General features: G+C 47.4%; 1 protein-coding gene and 1 long non-coding RNA gene across 3 annotated transcripts; one reads left to right on the forward strand and one right to left on the reverse strand.

Moving 5' to 3' along the window:
* Window positions 1–4417: 4417 nt before the first annotated feature.
* LOC149995656 (uncharacterized) lies at window positions 4418–13724 on the forward strand. Its single transcript, XR_016507840.1, has 3 exons — window positions 4418–4549; window positions 12426–12565; window positions 12695–13724. It is a non-coding gene; the product is annotated as an uncharacterized LOC149995656 (long non-coding RNA).
* On the reverse strand, window positions 9304–14732 carry ZNF772 (zinc finger protein 772). Of its 2 annotated transcripts, XM_090260973.1 has the most exons (4): window positions 14690–14732; window positions 13039–13165; window positions 12423–12545; window positions 9304–11816 (listed from the first exon to the last, which is right to left on the reverse strand). In XM_090260973.1, the coding sequence occupies exons 2-4, from the start codon at window positions 13070–13072 to the stop codon at window positions 10717–10719; spliced, it is 1257 nt and encodes a 418-aa protein (XP_090117099.1). In that variant the 5' UTR covers window positions 13073–13165; window positions 14690–14732; the 3' UTR covers window positions 9304–10716. The 2 variants fall into 2 exon arrangements, with proteins under 2 accessions (XP_090117099.1, XP_090117098.1); XM_090260972.1 differs by lacking the exon at window positions 14690–14732 and having other exon boundaries at window positions 13039–13529.
* Between the last annotated feature and the right edge of the window lie 4070 nt (window positions 14733–18802).

Raw genomic sequence — 18802 nt, forward strand, 5'->3', positions numbered from 1 at the left:
CCCATTCCAGAGCAGCTGATTAAAGCGCCAGGTATGTGGGGAGCTCTCCCAGAACAGTGTTGCACTTTTGCACCTGCCAGGGGCTGATCCTGGAGCTCTGACACTGAAGTCCACCTGCCTCTCTGTGTATCACCCTGGCTTCTAAGATGCTCAGGGAGAGCAAGCTGACCGCTGGCTCTCTCGCTTTGTCTGGAGCGTTCAGCAGGCGTTTGGGCCCTTGTGGCGAGGCTGCGTCCCCTCCCCCCGACTGGTTTGGGTGTGGACATCAGCCAGCTGTGGACAAGAGGACTTCGGTTGGCTTCAGCTGTCAGGTGACAGAGGTTTTCCTTTTGGGGGGCATTATCGTCTCACAAGGGTATTATAGTTACCAGGTCCTCCTACACAAACTCCCCACTCATCCCGCTGACTTTTGTAATCATAAATGCCTTATTGGTTAAGCTGTGGGTAGCTTCTTGGGCTTCTGCGCTGTGCTGTGGGTGTGAACAGAGCTGGACTCTGCCAGGAGGAAAGGGGAGCGGGTTTTGTGAGTACTTTGTGAGTTTCGGAGAGAATGGGAAATAAAGAACAGCTCTCAGTCCAGCTTGGGCTCCCTTTGTGTTGCTGCCTGCGGTCTCCTGGGAAAGGTCACAGGACTTTGCCCCCCATTTGATGCCCTGGACGCAAAAGTTACTTGTGGTTCTGCGGTCAGCCGGTGGGGGGGGCGGGATGCCGTGGCCTGGATGCTCTTCATCACATTTGGCAGCAGCCCGTGTTGGGCCATTAGCTCTCAGAGGGTGTGTCGTATTCCCGGTGTTGCTGAGGGATAGTCCTCTCCTCTGATCTAACTGGGAGCCTACGTCCTGAAGTCAAAAGTCACGTAGTTTGTGTCCGTGGACGTTAAGACTAGACTCACAAGGCCCAGGGTGGGGACTGCATTCTGTACAGAAACTGGTTGGATCAGTAGGAAGTGGGAGAGGCCGCATAAACTAGGGTGGATGAGCCCCTCCGAAAGGAGCATCGCTCTGTGTCCCAGGAACTGCCTGTGCGGGATGAGGGTGTACAGAAGCCCTCAGGAGCCGCAGGCCTGTGTGTCCTGGAGCCGTTGTCACTGCCAGAGCTGCTGATCCAGAGGTTTTATGGATTCCTGTAGCCTCCCTGGGCTTTTCCCTCAAACCAGAGCTGTACACGGAAGCAAACTAACTGCAAAAGAAATAGAACCTATCAGATAAGTAAATTGTCATGGGATTGGGGGAAGTGGATTGTTCTCCCTTTGGCTCTCCTGACAGAAACAAAGCTGTTCGGTGAGGTGATCGGAGGAAGCTGAAGAACTTCAGTTCAGTTACATATGAAATGGTTATCAGTAAGAAATTATGAACCATCTACCTCCAACGCAAGCTTCCACCAAAGTGTCTTTTCGATTTTCTATTTTTTATTTGAATACTTTTTCTACTAGTGCCTTCAGTATATGTCTGTGTGCAATGAAAATTCTTAAGACATATTAAAAATTGTTAATTATTTTTACTGTAAAATACACATAACATTAAAAAATCTGACATTTCATCACCACCACGCTGATCCCGGTCAGAGCCACCATCCCACTTGCCTTGGTCTAAATGGTCTAAATGGTCTCCCAGCATCTAGTCATCATAATTTAACTGACAAAATAGACAGGGTCTGTTTCATTTCTCTTTTTTCATGGCTTCCCAATTCACACTTAGAGCAAAATGGCAGTTCTTGCCATGACTGGTGTGGCTCAGTGGTTTGAGTATTGTACCACAAACCAAAAGGTCACCGGTTTGATTCCCTATCAGGGCACATGCCTGGGTCACTGGCCAGGTCCCTGGTTGGAGGCCTGTGAGAGGCAACCAATGGATGTTTCTCCCTCTGTTTCTCCCTTCTCCTCTAAGAATAAGTAAAATCTTTTTTAAAAAATGAAAACTCTTCAAAACGGCTTGGCCTGCTGTACATCTGGCTCCAGAACGTACCTCTTCCCTCTCTCTCACTCACTGAATTTAGCAACTTTGTTCTGACTTTCTCAGCCCGGAACTAATTCCCCAGAGTATCCACAAGGCTCACATCTAAGTGAGGTCTTCCAAATGTTTGCAAAACTATAACCCCACTTAATAGCATCCTTAACTTTCTTTTTTTTTTTTTTTTGACAATTGCTTATCACTTGTAAAAATCTTACATGATTGATGGTTGACATTGTTTACTGCCAATCGCCTTTGACTAGAGTGACGGCCTCCGAAGGCAGGGCTGTTGGACGCTGGACCCCAGCTGGCGTGTTCCACACAGCCCCGGTGGTGCTTAGAGTGCAGTAGGCACAGAACGGTTGTTTGTTCAGGAGGGAATGAGTGCGATGCCACAGATACCCTGTTCTCAGCATTGTGGCTAAGCTCTGCTCTCTACATACCCCTTCAAGCTGATGGTATTGCTCAGTGTACTCAAAAGTGATTTAAGCAATAATGTCACTGAGTGGGGTCCCCAAGGAGATGGGAGGGGCTTTGATCATAGAATGGTGACGAAAAGCTTATGGGGCCTATATAAAGTTCTACAAGTGGCCGCAATTAGTCACCCTGCCCACTGCGTCACATGCTGCAGTCAGGGACTTATAAATAAGGCGGCAGGCGTTTGGGCTAGGAGAGGACCATGTGGCTTTGAAAGGGAAGGGAGAACTCCATGCCATTTACAGGGAGGCTGGGAACTCCATGTGGCTCTGAATTAAGAGCTGGAGAATACGGCCCGACATAGGCAAAACCTCCCCAATCAGGCTCGAATGATTGGGAGCTGCTGGTAAAGCTGAACTGTGTCTGGGAAGTAGGAAAATGGTATCTCTGACTTTTATAAAACTAGCCTGGTTAGGCAGGGGAAGCCAGAACTATGTGTTTGTGGGTGTTTTAAAGATAATAAGACTTAACAGCAAAAATCTGCCATTAATTTAAATCAGTATAACCTTTAAATAAACATTCCTTTTTTCTTTCACCAAACTCTGGTATTGAGAATTCTGCTTCTGGCCGCGGGCAATCAGGCCCCTCATAACTAAACATCCAGTGGGTTCTGTTACAATAAGTCATAATTTAGAGAGTCATAACCTCAGGCTAGCCAAGTTCCCAGTGTACCCACATGCTCAGCTTCATTCCATCACTTCTCAGACTTGTGACCCTTCACACTTCACTGAGATCCTAACCTTGTCCACATGGATAAGAGTTATTTTGGCCACCAACTCTGAATAAGTAAAAAAATCATTGATTTCAGGAATTTCAACATTTCACAAATATTTCTCTGAGATAATTACTACTCCCCATGCTCACGTAGATCTGAGCCTTGTGGATACTCCAGGAAATTAGTTCCCAGTTGAGAAAGTCAGAACAAAGACGCTAAATTCAGTGAGCAAGAGAGAGGCAAGAGGTACGTTCTAGAGCCAGATGTATAGCAGGCCAAGCCATTTTGAAGAGTTCTCATTTTTAAAAAAAGATTTTATATACTTATTTTTAGAGAGAGGAGAAAGGAGAAACAGAAGGAGAAACATCAATGTGAGAAACACCCATTGGTTGCCTCTTGCACACCCGCAACCGGGAACCCAGGCATGTGCCCTGATAGGGAATCGAACTGGTGACCTTTTGGTTTGTGGTACGATACCCAAACCACTGAGCCACACTAGTCATGGCAAGGGTTGCCATTTTACTGCAGTTGCAGGTGAAATTATATTTACCTCCTCGCAAGCAAAGGAGGAGGTCATGTCCTCCAATCCTGTATCTCAGGGTTCAGATGTCCCCTTTGCGCCATTTCTGGATACTGCGACCAGAAAGTCGCCTGTCCTGGTAGAAAATGTCACGAAATAAATCGCCCTCCTTTTCAGGGAGGTCTTAGCTTGTAAAATAAATCGAATAGTACATATGAAGGCATCAGGATATGGGGTAAGAAATATGGCTCCGTCCCTAAGCTCTGCGTTTTTTCTGAGGGGACCAGAGACACAGCACGTTGCCGTTCTCCACCACCCCACCTGTCTCAGGCACCCCACATCCCTCTGCAGTCTTTGCTCTCACCCAACTGATTCTAAAGCTCCCGTCTTTACGGGTTTGAACAGCACTAAGACCAAGGTCATCATTCCCAGTTCAGCGGGTGTCCACTCTGTGTCTGAGCGACAATACCGCGCGCGTGCCGATTTGGTTTTGGAGAACATGGGAACTAGCGTCTGTACCGCCCGAGAGCAGCGCAAACTAAATTGTAGGGACATGTGGGTGCATCCCCTTTAAGAAGCATGAAGCCACGCGCTGTTCCCAGAGCCCCGGACACCGGTTCCCGTCGGCGCTACGGACAGACGCCCGCGGAGCCCGTGGCGCGGAGAACTACATTACCCGGAAGGCACTGCGCCCCGCGTCGGCACTGGGCCAATGAGGGCTCAGCAGAGAGGCATTTTCGCGCGGGTCTTCCGGTGTCGTCCTCCGGCGACACCTGGTGAGCTTGTAACTGAACTGGGGTCGCGTCGTTGGAGCAACTGCGCCGAGGCGGGTCTGACGCTCGGCCGTGCGGGTCCGCACTCCGCCCACAGGCTCCAGGGGCGGTTCAGGTAAATACCAGGTTCCCCGGGTGCTCGCCCAGCTCCTTCCGATTCTGCATCAAAAGTCCATAGCTTGGGGCGGGGTGGGGGTGGGGGCGGAGACGAAGAGGGTAAAGGTGTCAAATACAGGGTGACGGAAGGAGACTAGGCTGGGCTGGTGAGCACGCAGTAGAGCGTCCAGAAGTCATAATAGAAAGCACACCTGAAATTTATGCAATGTGATTAGCGTCTCCCTGATACATTTCATTAAAAAGATTAAAAAACACAGGCAATTAACTTTGCTATCGCAGCGCATGTGAGCAAATTAAAAAATATATATATAGTTTTCAAATGTTCCTGTTGATTTGAGAGCGAAGTATTATTTTTATTTTTTATTTTTGTTTCATCCACCCATGCATTCGTTGGTTGATTCTTGCATGTGCCCTGACTGGGGATCGAACCCACAACCTTGGTGTATCAGGATGATGCTCTAAGCAACTGAGCTAACTGACCAGGGCGAATTTTGTGAGATTTTTGATAACTGTTTCAATTCCTTATAAGAATTTGTTCCCTCCTAGGTTGTTGAATTTGCTGGTGTTGGCTTTCATAGTATTCTTGTATTAACCCTTCTTTGTGTTTCTTTAGTCTCCCCTTGTAACTTTCTCTGAGTTTACTTAACTCCTTAGTGGAGTCTAACCAGAGCCTTATCAATTCTTTTTGTTGAAAGAAGCAGCTCTTTGTTTCATTAATTTTTTCTGTTGTCTTTTTGTTTTCTATTTCATTTATTTCTCCTCTTTCATTATTTCCACGCTTAATTTTTATTTCCTTCTATAGCCTTGGAGCTTCACTTATTTCTCTAGTCCACTTTTGCTGTACTCCCTTTACTTGAAGTATGACCTTCACTTTGAGCCCATATGTGTCTTTGGGGCTGAGAGGAGCCTCCTGCAGCCAACATGTAGTTGAGTCCTGTTTAATCCATCTGCTACCTGTGCCTTTTGCTTCGTAGATTCAAGTAGGGTGATTAGTGCCATATGCGGCCTAACTCCATCCATTTTGTTTTCTGGTTGCTTTCTAGCTCCATTGTTTCTTTTTTTTCCTTCTGATTGTCTCTTATTATCTTCATTCTCCTTTTCCTCCCTCCCCTTTATGATGTTGTCATGTTATCTTTTTATGCTGTGCATTCTTTACCAAATTGCACTATATTTGAATACATATTTTTCCCTTACAACTTTTACATTAAGATACTTTTATTTAAAATTAATTGTCTAATATCCTATTCTGAAGTAGAGTTGCAGCTTTTTGCTTGTTGTTAGTCATCTTACTCTTAAGTTTTGTATACTTTTTGTTTTTGGAAGGAGTTCCCTTTAACCTTTTTTTTTTTTTAAGTATATATTTTTTGATTGTGCTATTACAATTGTCCCAATTTCTTTTCCCTTTGCTACCCTCCACCCACTATCCCCCTTCCCTCCAGCAATTCCTCCAACCCCTTAGCTCATGTCCATGGGTCGTGCATATAAATTCTTTGCCTTCACCCTTTCCTGTATTATTCTTAACTTCCCCCTATTTTTTACCAACCAATTATGCTTTTTAGTCCCTGCACCATTTCCCCATTTCTCCCCTCCCCCCTCCCAGCGGATAACCCTCCAAATGATCCCCATACCTATGATTCTGTTCCTATTGTGGTTATTTGCTTAGTTTTTGTTTTTATTTTTTAGATTCTGTTGGTAGTTCTGAGTTTGTTGTCATTTTAGTGTTCATAGTTTTGATCTTCTTTTTCTTAAATAAGTCCCTTTAAAATTTCACTTAATATTAGCTTGGTGATGATGAACTCTTTCAGCTTTACCTTGTCTGGGAAGTACTTCATCTGCCCTTCCATTCTAAATGATAGCTTTGCTGGATACAATAATCTTGGTTGTAGGTCCTTGGTTGTAGGCTGGTTTGGCTCAGTGGATTGAGCGTCGGCCTGCGAGCTAAGTGTCGCTGGTTCGATCTTCCAGTCAGGGCACATCAGAGAAGGAAAACTCTGACTCCAAAAAACCTCCGCTGCCTTGCGGCATACCTCTTCAGGGGAAAGGCTAAGGGAGTAAACCCCGACAGAAAATCCGGAGCCGGAGTCCCTAAGGCGGTTTGACGTTGTAGTCAACACCGGCAACTCCTGCGGCGCACCTGAAGCCAAGCTGTATTGACTCCGTCTTTCCCTTGGACCCTTCAGCTGCGAAGAGAGGGGGGGTCTGCTGCATGGGCAACAGCAGACCCTCCATATCACCCTGCCCAGGCTCTGTAGCTTCAGCTTCACTGGAGAGGACACTGCAGCGTCATCGCAAGATGTTGATTCAACACGGGAGGAGACAGATACCGTGTCACTCCCGAGTCGGACTGCACAACCATTCTTGGCGGTGCAGATGGACTCTTGGGAAGCTACACCATCGTCTCTCGAGACGGACGGCTGCCGACGACGACGACCGACGAGGTCCTTGCTTTTCATCACATTGAATACTTCTTGCCAGTCCCTTCTTGCCTGCAGTTTCTTTTGAGAAATCAGCTGATACTCTTATAGGCACCCCTTTGTAGGTAACTCTCTGATTTTCTCTTGCTGCTTTTAAGATTCTCTACCTTTGGCATTTTAATTATGATGTGTCTCGGTGTGCTCTTCTTTAGGTCTAGTTTGTTTGGGACTCTGTGCTTCCTGGACTTGTATGTTTATTTTCTTTGCCAAATTTGGGGAGTTTTCCTTCGTTATTTTCTCACATAAGTTTTCAATTTCTTGCTCTTCCTCTTCTCCTTCTGACATCTCTATGATTCGGATGTTGGCACATTTAAAGTTGTCCCAGAGGTTCCTAAACCTCTCATTTTTTTCAATTCTTATTTCCTCATTCTGTACTGGTTGACTGTTTTTTTCTTCCTTATGTTCCAAATCATTGATTTGAACCCCGGTTTCCTTCCCTTCACCATTGGTTTTGTGTGGATTTTCCTTTGCTTCATTTAGCATAGCTTTCACTTCTCATGTGTTTGCCGTACTCAAGCATATCTGTCAAGCCTCTGAGCATCTTTACCACCAGTGTTTTGAATACTTCATCTGTTAGGTTGGCTATTTCGTCGTCACTTAGTTCTCCCACTGGAACGTTGATCTGCTCCCTCTTTTGGGCCATACTTCTCTGTCTCCTCAACTTTACAGGCTTCCGTGTTTGTTTGCCTGTCTTAGGCAGAGCTGTCGCTCCTGTTACTTTGTAAGGGGCGGAGCCTTAGGGATTCATCAGTAGAGGGCGACCTGTTTCACCACGTTGTGATGCTGTATGTGGGGGCCGGGGCCAGAGGGAACAATGCCGCCTGCCCAGCACTTGCCCCTTTTCCAGGCACCTCTCCCCTTCTGTACCGGACTGGCACCTCTCTAGCTGCTGCCCTGGCCATTGTTCCTGGAGTGGATGGGTCTGCAGACGTTCTGGCACCATGGGGGCCCTTTAAACAAGCAGACTCTGCTGAGAGACTGGCAATTTCTACCTTCATCCCAACCCCCACTGGTCTGCACAGTCAGAAGCAATGAGACTTGATTTCCCCGTGCTGGGACCATGAGCTGCTAGGTCCAGTAAAGAACTGGGAACACTCCCCAGGTGGGCCTCCTGACTTTTTAAAACATGTGACTGGGCTTTCTGCCGCCTGCCGCTGCCACCACACTGAGTCCTCTCTACCCCGGCTCTGCCCCTCCTGGATGAGTATTTCTTCTTTGTATCTTTGTTTGCTGGACTTCCATGTAGTTTGATTTTCTGGAACTTCTGGTGATTTCTAGTTTTGAGGTAGTTGTATTCCTTCTTAGTTGTGGAGGGAGACGCAGCATGTCTGTCTACACCTCCATCTTGGCCGGAAGTTAAAAGATTTTATTTAGAGAGACAGGAAGGGAGGGAGAAAGGGGGAAAGAAACATCAGTGTGTGGTTGCCTCCCACATGCCCCAAACTGGGGACCTGGCCTGCAACCCAGGCACGTGCCCTGAGAATCAAACTGGCGACCCTCTGGTTAGCAGGCAGGCACTCAACCCACTCAGCCATACCAGCCAGGGCACTATGTTTTTGGCTTTTTTTTTTTTTTTTTACTGTACCTTTCCTATGATATTAGATACATGAATATTTATCATTGTTACTATTGCCTATGGTACTTAGCACAATAACACGCCATGCAGGCTTGTAGCCTAGGAGCAATTGGCTGTACTGTACAGCCCAGGTGTGTAGTAGGCTAGACCATCTAGGTTTGTGTGACTGCCTCCATGATTGTTCACAAGGAAATCGAGGAAGGACATTTCTCGGAATGTCCCCGTTGTTGAGGTGCATGACTGTGAAATCCAACAATACGTGAAAATAATATATTATGACCAAGTGGGGTTTGCCTCACAATGAAAGATTACTTGACCTTTTGAAAATTAATCAATATAATACATCATTAAAGACTCAAAAGGTAAAGGAAACTCAAAATAACTATGATTATGGTCGCCAGTGTCCAAGAAAAGCCCCCACAAACCCCTACCTCTGTATTTTTACTGTTGTGGAGTCTCCTTCCACCTTGAAGCAGAATTAGTCTGTTACCCACAGACCATGTAATAAATGATGGCACGCCACTTTCAAGTTAAAGTTATAGTACATACTGTTGGTTCATTATTGTGTGCGTTTTCCTGGACTACTTGCTTTGGAACTATTTCTCCCAAATACTTTCAGCAAAAATGTGGACAAAAAGGAATGAACTATTGACACACAAAATGTTGATAAATCACAAAATAATCATGCAGAGCCAAAGAAGTCAGATATATAAGTAAATATTAAATTAGTCCATATACATCATATAAAAAATTCTAGGAAATGCAGACAAATCTAGTGACAGAAAACAAGAGGAGTGCTTGCCTGGGGATGGGTCAGGAGAGAGGGATTATAACGGGTATCAGAAAGCTTGGTTCCACAGGTGCAAACATATTGGAACATAAACTATACACTATAAGTATGTACAGTTTATTGCAGAAAATGTTTGATTTTCCTGATAGTGACCACAGACATGGGACACAAATATGGGAGCCCTGAGAATCTCTGTAAGCCCTCATGCCAATGCTATAGTGAGGGGAACATTTGTGGGTACACCTTTAGAAGTTACATCCCCTACATTTGCTGCAGTCCCCCAACTCCCTATTAATCAGTGTCTGCACCAATTATGATTCCTACCTCATCTTTTAGGGTACAGTGACACTTGCCTACCGAATACATTTCAGGATGTTGGCAGGCCCCAGGGGGTCAAGTTGTCCTCAAGAGAGCTGGAAATATGAAACATCCCCTGGGAACAAGGGACTCAATGCATGCTGTTCCCAGACACACCAGATGTCACAACGAATGCCCACTGCTCAAGGTCTCACAGATAATCTTGGCATAGAGGGCACAAGGTTAGGCCCACACAGACCGGTGTTCTTCCCTAGCTGGCCTTGGGGAGCAACACAAGTTAGGCTGAAACTAGAACAAGAGCTGCCATGTCTGCTGTTGACCTCACAAAACTGAGAACACTTCCAAAATCTGTCCATCCCTTCATGCTGGCTGAGCTTACTTCTGTCCTCCACCCAGTCCACAGAGTAAACAGAACCCCCGAGATTAAAGGTAGCTTAAAAACTAAGGCATTGGCTGCAAAACCAGAATATGGGGGCAGGCAATTCCCAAATTAGGGGACTTGGAGGATGGACAAACCAAACCATGAGCACCACGCAACCCCAGTAAAGTCCATGAAAACTGGAAACCTGCTCTGTAAGTGACCAGCAAACAAAACTTGCTGAAACTGGGTCATGTCCAGGCTTATACCAGCTGGGGGCTGGGGGAGGGCAGGAAGGAGTAAGGATCAATGGGCTTAGGATACTGAGGACTCCCTATAGGGGAGGAGAGCAAAGGTGTGCCTAACAGAACTTACTGGTGTGATATTTGCACAATGTGGGACCCTAATACTGCATAGAGGGATGTCTTTTTCAGAGACCCTGGCAGTGATGGCATTCTGGCAAGGGTCCTGGGCAGGTGACAAAGTGCGACATTGCTCCAGAAAGCTTCAGTCACAGCTGGCCCTCAGAAGAATCTCCCTGGAGTGGGTGTTCAGATGGATGGGGTTTAGCTTCCAGCTGATGGCTGCTCTCGAAGGCAACTCACAGAGCTTCTCACTGGTGAACAAGGAGATGGCATATCCCATTATCCTATGGCGTTTTTCCAGTATGAACTTTCCAGTGTCGGATGAGGGAAGCCCTTTGCCTGAAGGCTTTCCCGCATTCACTGCACTTATATGGCCTTTCTCCAGTGTGAATCCTGTGGTGCTGAACAAGCACATGTTTGTGACTAAAGGCTTTTCCACACTCGCTGCACTCATAGGGCTTTTCACCATTGTGGACCCTCTGGTGTGCAATGAGGTCGGAGCTTTGGCTAAAGAATTTCCCACAGGCTATGCACTCGTAAGGTCTTGCGCCAGTGTGAATGCTCCAATGTTTAATGAGTCTGTATTTGTGACCAAAGTACTTCCCACATTCGCTGCACTTGTAAGGCCTTTCCCCGGTGTGGATGCTCTCATGCTGAACAAGTGTAGATTTGTGGCTGTAGGCTTTCCCACACTCGCCGCATTTGTAAGGCCTTGCTCCAGTGTGAACTCTCTGGTGTACAATAAGGTTGGAGCTGTGATTGAACACTTTCCCACATATGCCACATGCATAGGGCATCTCTCCAGTGTGGATTCGCTGGTGCTGAGCAAGTATGGCTTTGCGGCTGAAGGTTTTCCCACACTCGCTGCACCTGTATGGCCTCTCTCCAGTGTGAACTCTCTGGTGCTGGACAAGAGAGTCTTTGCGGTTGAAGGTTTTCCCACATTCACTGCATTCATAACGCCTTTGTCCACTGTGTGGTGTCCACTCGCTGCGAGGGGCGTGGTGCTGGAAAATGGCTGAGTTAGCTGAGAAGTCCTTACAACCCTCCCCAATCATAAAGGGTATTTCCAATGGCTGGACAGGGCAGCTGTTCACAAGAAAGGCCTGGTCCTTGTCTCTTTTGAAGAGTTTCTCTCTGTTATGCTGTTTTCGGCGGTTAAGGTCTGCGTTGGGCCAGAATTGCTTGCCACCTGGTTTCTGCCCAGGGTGTATTTCCAGGTGCTTAGCCAAGTGCAAAATGTCTCTCAAGACTGGGCCAGATGTCTCACAGGGGTGGGCTTTCTGGGTAGAAGGGCCTATCTTGGGAATCCCGATCTGTGATACTCCTGTAGAGACCCTCTGCTTAAACAGTACCTGTTCATCCTCCATTCCACGCCAAGAACCTGAAAGCAGACAAATGCTGGTGAAGTTAACTGGTGGAAGGGGGCAGTCTCATTACAGACGTGGGCTTAACAGAACCAAGAGCAAGGCCACAGGACAAGAGGCTGAGCTCAAGTTGAGTGAAGGGCTGCTACACAGCAGTTGGCATCTCAGTCATGGAAGGGAACACACTTTGGAAGAGGACACAAATGTGGGGTACAGCCCAGGAAAGCCAGAGTCTCCAATGGAGTCATCCAAAAACAGATTTCAGTGACGCTTTGGCTGCTGGGGACAGGTGAGAGTTGGGCAGAAGGCTGTGTCCCTGAAGAGGTACAACCAAACTCGTTTTTAAGGATGATTTGGTGCCTGTGCATATCTGACCTATTAAGTATAGGCCAAAGCTGGGGACCACTGCAGAGGGAGAAGTGGAGAGCAACAGGTGAGATGTGGAGGCAGAGGTGGGGAACAGGCAGAGGCCAAAGGGCAGAGTACAAAAGACAAATGTATAAAAGGGAAAGAGAAATAAAATGTGGCCGGCGGCCTTGGCTCTAAACAACTGAGGTAACAGAGAAGTTAGGGAATGACTAGGACCCAGCCCTGACATGACACCTTCCCCTGCTTCTACTCACCAGGGCCATGCACACCCTGAGCCTCTCTGGTCAAGGCTGGAGTCATGCGTGCCCAGTCTGACAGCCAGGATTCACTGCCCAGCTCTAGTAGGGCCACCCCATGGGACACAGAAGATGCAAATCCTAAGGAAAAGACAAGACAGGTAAGTGGGCAGCACTGGCCTGGGTGACCCAACCTTCAAAGAAGAGAAATGAACATTATAAAAACAACCTCAGAATAGTCCAGTGGTCCCAGGAAGTACTGATCGACCACCCTGCAATTTCTGACACAGGCAGGCCATCAGAAATGTCAGCTAGAGGAAGGAGGCAGAATCTGGGGCAAAGGGGTGCTATGGACCTGGACAGAGGCACCCAGTCAGGGCAAGGACAAGACAGATACAATCCACTGGGTGACTGTAAGATCCCTCACTCCCGGGCTAGCCATGCAAGCCTTAAGGGCAGCAGGTGAGTGGATTGCTCTGGACTCAAAGGTGGCATCCACATCATCTACTCCGGGGCACTGGGGAGGGAGGCAGTGCCCATGGCTCTGGTACAGGAAAGGCCAGGATTGCCCTGGGAAATGGGAATGGCAGAGCCCGCTCCAGGACCCTCACTGGGGTGGGTATGATGGCCTTACCCAGCGAGGCCGTAAGTGCCAAGTTCTCCAGCATCACATTGCAGTACAGGAGCCTCTGAGCCTCATCAAGGAGCCTCCACTCCTCCTGGGAGAAGTGCACGAACACGTCCTCGAAGGTCACCTGTCCCTGCCACCATGGGGAAGGCGAGTCTGTGAATGGCCAGTCTCCTAAGGACATCCATTTGCGCCCCTACATTCCTTCCTACCCAGCTCCTCAACTCAGAGGAAATACCAGGACTGGGTGCCAGAGTCCTCATGCTGTCTCATGGTCCCAATGATCACTGTGTCCACCCACAGGAGGGTGGGCAGAAAGGCACCATCTAAGTTCTAGGCCTGGTATGCAGGCCCCTCCAACCCCCAACATCCACCACAGAAGCCCATTCTCCAGAGGCTGCTAAGATCATGCTCACCTTTCTCCCTTAAGCTCCAATACCAGGGCCCGGTGGCCATCAGTTATACTCCCTTCCACCTGCACATCACTCTTGGATCACTCACTGGTGCACAAGCCTGCCCCCTTCCCCCATCCAGTCATTGGCCTTCCTGGCTCAGTGACTGCACCACCACTGTGATGTGTAGACTGTCCCTCCTAAACTTGTCTCTATACCATCATCTACCTTTTGGGCATTCCATCCTGAACCCCTCCACACAACTGCCCCCTCTGCATCCAGGAGCTCACGCAACATCTCCATGTGGTGTTCTCTGAACATCTCAACCCCTTCACAGAGTCACGAATAAACTTCTGACGTTCACATTAAGTTACTTCTACATCTTGCCCATCTCAGCTGACGGAGCGTCTACCCTTCCAGCTACACACACACACACACACACACACACACACACACCCAGAATACCCTACCCTTCCAGCTACACACACACACACACACACACACACACACACACCCAGAATACCCTACCCTTCCAGCTACACACACACACACACACACACACACACACACACCCAGAATACCCTACCCTTCCAGCTACACACACACACACACACACACACACACACACACACACACCCACAATACCTGATCCATCCTCACCAGGTGACTCGGTTGGAGCATCATCCTGGCACCAAAAAGTTGCAAGTTTGATCCCTGGTCTGGGCACATATGGGTGGCAACTGCTAGATGTTTCTCTCTCACATCAATGTTTCTCTTTCTCTCTAACAATCAATGAGAATATCCTCATGTGGGGATTTTTAAAAAGTATATGATCCAATCACTTCTACCATCTACCCTGGCCCATCCATTCTTAGCACTCACCTAGAATATTAAAGCAACCTCCTCTCTGGTCTGCACCATAACTGCTTCAACCCCTACAGTCTATTCTCCACTTGGAATCCGGAGGAAGCCTGTTAAAACCTCTATCAGATCAACTTTCTCCTCTGCTCCACCACCCTCAGAATAGAGGCCTAACTCCTGCCCACCCACTCTTAATTTTAATCCCCACCTGAGAATTTATTTTTTATTGGTTTTAGAGAGAAAGAGGAAGGGAGGGAGAAACATTAACTGGTTGCCTCCCATACATGCCTCAACTGGAGATCGAACCTGCAACATTGTGGTGCACGGAACAATGCTCCAAATGACTGAGCTACCCAGCCAAGGCCAACATTGTAGTTTCTTGAAAACTCCCATCTCAGTCTCACCTCCAAGTAGTTGCACACGCTGGTTCGTGCACCTGGAACAATCTTGCACACCTTATTCCAATGGTTACCAGAAATGGGAACACCCCCCCCCCCCCCCTGCCCCGTGTAACCTCAGGCCTGGACGCAGAACCCTGGGCCATGGGCTTTCTAAACCAGGGTCTTCAGACTCAAGAAGTGGAAGAGTACAGGTGAAGTGTTCTATGACACCACAATCCTACAGACTGTGTGGGGTGGGGTGGGGGTGGGGCTGGAATCCTTGAGAGCACCCACATCCTCCCCTCACCTGTACCGGGTCCATAATTACTTCCAAGTTCACGGGAACCTAAGGGAAGAGTCTTCCGTGAGAGACAAGCAGCCGTGAAGGAATCTCCACGGCTCATGCCTGTCCTGCAACGAACACCCAGGGCTCCCCAAAGGCTCCGACCTCCGACTAGATCTCCATCTTCCTGCGCCTCACTGTCCTCTCCCCTCCCCACCCCCACTCTGTTCTCCGCTGAGCAGCCGATGGAATACTTATAAAACCCTCAGATCGTGTCTCTGTTCAGAACCTTCCAGGGTTCCCGTCCCCCTCAGATTGAAGGCAAAACTGCTCAAGCTGATTTTCCAGACGGAGCTGCTCCTCACTCTGATCTTGTCAGACACCCCCCGCAATTCTCCGGCTGCGCCGCAGCTCCAGGCCTTCCACGTCCCGTCACACTGGCTGTCAAAACTGGGGCCCCATCACGGGAGCCCCGTGCCCCGGTCCGGGCTGCGCAGCCCTCATTCGAGGCTTTAGGATTCATGGCGGAGGGCGGGGAGGATTCGGGGCACAGCACCCACCTGCGCCGGGCCCCCCAGGGCGGCCTCCGCCATCGCTACCTGTGGGCCGGGGAAGGCGGGGGAGGAGGCAGGGTAGTTGGCGGAAGACAAGTGCGAGAAACCGAGCTGCGGCAACCGGGGGACACGGGAGGCGCCGCAGGGGCCCCTTCTCGTGTTGCTCAGGTTGCGGACTCCGGCCCGAAGCCTGAGGAGGTGAACTCATCCAAAACCAAACAAGATGTCCGCCCAAAAAGGAAACAGGAAGTCCTGCCCCCAAACCTTCCGCTCGAACAGAAACACCCCTCCCCTGGGCCTTCATTGGCCCAAGGCCACTGAGGCTTCTGGGTAATGTAGTTGTCAGGGCACCAACCGCGTAGACCTGCAACCTGCTTGCTCAACACCCCCAAGACAAAGGCCGAATCCCAGAGTTAGCTGCATCTAAAGGGAGGACCAGGCGGAGCTGTGCTTCCTCTTAAAGGAGTCACACCCATATTTCCAGTGAGTGTAGTCTGTAACTTATCACAGAAATGCTTAGAAACATATTGTTTCAGGTTTCTTAAAATAAGTAAATAAATAAAACGGCCCTGATAGTTAGCTCAGTTGGTTAGAGCATTGTCCCAATATGCCAAGGTTTGTTCCCTGGTCAGGGCATATACAAGAATCAACTAATGAATACATAAATAAGTGGAACAATAAGTTGTTGTTTCTCTCTCTCTCTCCCCCTCCCTCTCAAATAAATAAATAAAAATAAATTTTTAAAAATCATGTGGACCTCTATAGTTGGAAGTTAAATATTTTATTGTTGTCAAATTAACACACGTCGTTTGAAGCTCTAGAGTTAATTTTGAAAGCCTCAGCATTTTGGGTCAGGAACAAGAGAGAAAAAAAACTCCAGACACAGCATGACCTGGAAAACGGAGGTGGGATATTGGGCCCCACTGAAGTCCATGAACAATAGTTTTTTCTCTGGTTATCTCAGAGAACATTTTCCTGCCTATATAATCAGTGATTGTGTCAAACCCAATGAACAACACTTTTTACAAGATATTTCTTACTCCCTCCCTATACAGATATGTATGCAATTCCTTTAAGCTATCTTACAAATATCTGAAAAGAAGGGTGATTTACAATACCAAATGTATTTGGTAATTAAGAGGGCAAAAACAATTTTTGTGCAGCATAACTACCAAACTACATTTCTATATACAGTAAAAATGTCTTAAAAAACTGTGATATAAGATTATTTGAGGCCAAAAATGATTAATGTAATGGACAAAAAAACCCACCAAAATAAAATTCTGAATACAGTATTCAAGTCCAAAGAAAGCTGAACCCAGATGATACGTCTACAGTGAGAGAAGGTCTGAAAATTGAGAGACCAGTGCATCTTTTTATTAAAATCACTGCTCATTATTTGTGAAAGCATGAATATATCTCCTTAGGAGTTAAAATGATGAATTCCCATGCATAACCTCAGAACATATGCATTGAGCGGAAGCTAATTGTTTAATGTGCTAAAGCCCTTATATTTCCAGGTTAAGTGACATGAGCACAGGGATGTGTCTTGCCTTTTCATTATCTCAGAAACATTAGTCTTTACTGTAACTTATTCTCTAAATATGTGTTTTCTGGGCACCAATCAAGAAATCAGAGCAGAAAAAGCGCTGATGGCCCACAGATACAGCAGGAATTAAGGGGAGTAACTGTCTTTGCTTAAGCTTTTCCCCATCATCCCAACCACCCAACTTCTGCTTTTAACACCTCTAACTCTACTCCCTTGGGCCGGTCTACCTGAAACACATTTCTGGACTACCCAACAGCCTCTGACCTGCCACCAGCATCAGTTCTTGCTCTGCTCACCTCATTTGGGATATTTGAGTGGATCAGAAGAATACTGGTGACCAGAGGGGCAAGGGCCTCAGTCTTCCTGTTACCTGTCCTTCAAACTTCAGCCTCAGGATTAGTAACATGCTCCCTAATGTCAGTTACCATCATTCACACATGACTGTCTCACTGTAGGCATGGTGACAAAATCCAGGAGAAGCAAAGCAGCTTCCTGAAGTCTCGAACAGCCAACATGAGGCAGACTGGGACACGTAGCACATGCTCCCTGCTCTAGTGCTCTCCTGCAGGCAGAGCATTTTTCATTTTTGTGGAATTGTGGACAAAAAAGAGGCCATGTACAAAACCTGAGAAGCTCAAGGGAGGCCTGCATAATGGACCTTACAAACACAAGAGACCAAAAGTAACCACACAGGATGACCTGAAACTAAAACTTCCCAACTAAAAGTCAGTCGTGGCAGATAGTCATGTCCTAGGCCTGTAGCTTCCTTGACAAACTTCAGTCTTTACCTTAAGTGAGTCTGCCTGTTGTCTTTTTGTATCTAAGATAACATACCTTTGAGATGTCAGAAAAATCTTCTTTTCCAAACCCTTCAATGCACAACCATAGGCACCAGTGCATGAGAACACAGAAACCCCCATTGTTATCTTGTTGCCCAAATACCATCTTTATGTGCTGAAAATGTTAAGTTTTAACTATGTATTATGCACCAATGCAAAAATGTACATCTGTTGTACTTTTAATCTAATCCCAGTGGTACTCCTCCTTTGCTTTCTCCCATCCTCTTTATCTACCACCAATGAATTTCGTGCAATCCTGATTACACGTCCTCCTTTTGCTCTAATCTATTAAATAAGAGGCAAAACTGCCCTTCTTGTAAGCATGTTTTTCAATCCAAAGAAATTTTGCTTCCCAGCAATTGTCCGTTTGGCTCAAATAAACTCCTAAAAGCTGTCTACAGTTGTGGAGGTGTCTCACCTGGACAGAGTAAAGAAAACATGGACTGGCTTACAGGATTGGAGCTGTAGATTTCACCCAGGAGGAGTAGCAGTTGTTGAGCTTTTTTTAAACAAATCAGGTATTGCTTCATCAGCCTGGCGTTTGACATTGGGCGCCCCCTTGGCAGGAGAATTTGGAAATGGATAACTGCTTCAGATAGAGAAAACCACTTTATTATGGCTCTCAACATGGTCTTTAAGACTTAGTAAGTCCTTCAAGGAGAGGAAAAACTAGAGCCCCAGCTACGCAGGGAGATTGAAATCCAGGCCCATCAATAAGGATGGCTTCAGGACAAACGGCTGAGTGCTGGACCCTCACTTCTCTTCTACCGCCATCTCAGCCGCTCTACTTCCTTTACCTTTCGCTCTGTGGGAACTACATTACCCAGAAGGAACTGCGCACTACAGTGCTAATCTTCGGCCAATGAAAACCGTCGTTTCCGTGAGTGCGCAAGCTCTGGGCGGAACTTCCGC

This window comes from Furipterus horrens, unplaced genomic scaffold, assembly GCF_987537825.1.
Source record: "Furipterus horrens unplaced genomic scaffold, mFurHor1.1.pri manual_scaffold_13, whole genome shotgun sequence".
Classification (NCBI taxonomy): domain Eukaryota; kingdom Metazoa; phylum Chordata; class Mammalia; order Chiroptera; family Furipteridae; genus Furipterus; species Furipterus horrens.

Excerpts from the sequence above, each read along its gene's own strand:
- ZNF772 (XM_090260972.1), bottom strand. The coding sequence starts at position 13,216 with ATGTCCTTAGGAGACTGGCCATTCACAGACTCGCCTTCCCCATGGTGG. Across the intron at positions 12,546-13,038 it reads GGCACTTACGGCCTCGCTGG|GATTTGCATCTTCTGTGTCC; the intron begins GTAAGGCCATCA and ends TCTTTTCCTTAG. Across the intron at positions 11,817-12,422 it reads TCAGGGTGTGCATGGCCCTG|GTTCTTGGCGTGGAATGGAG; the intron begins GTGAGTAGAAGC and ends GTCTGCTTTCAG.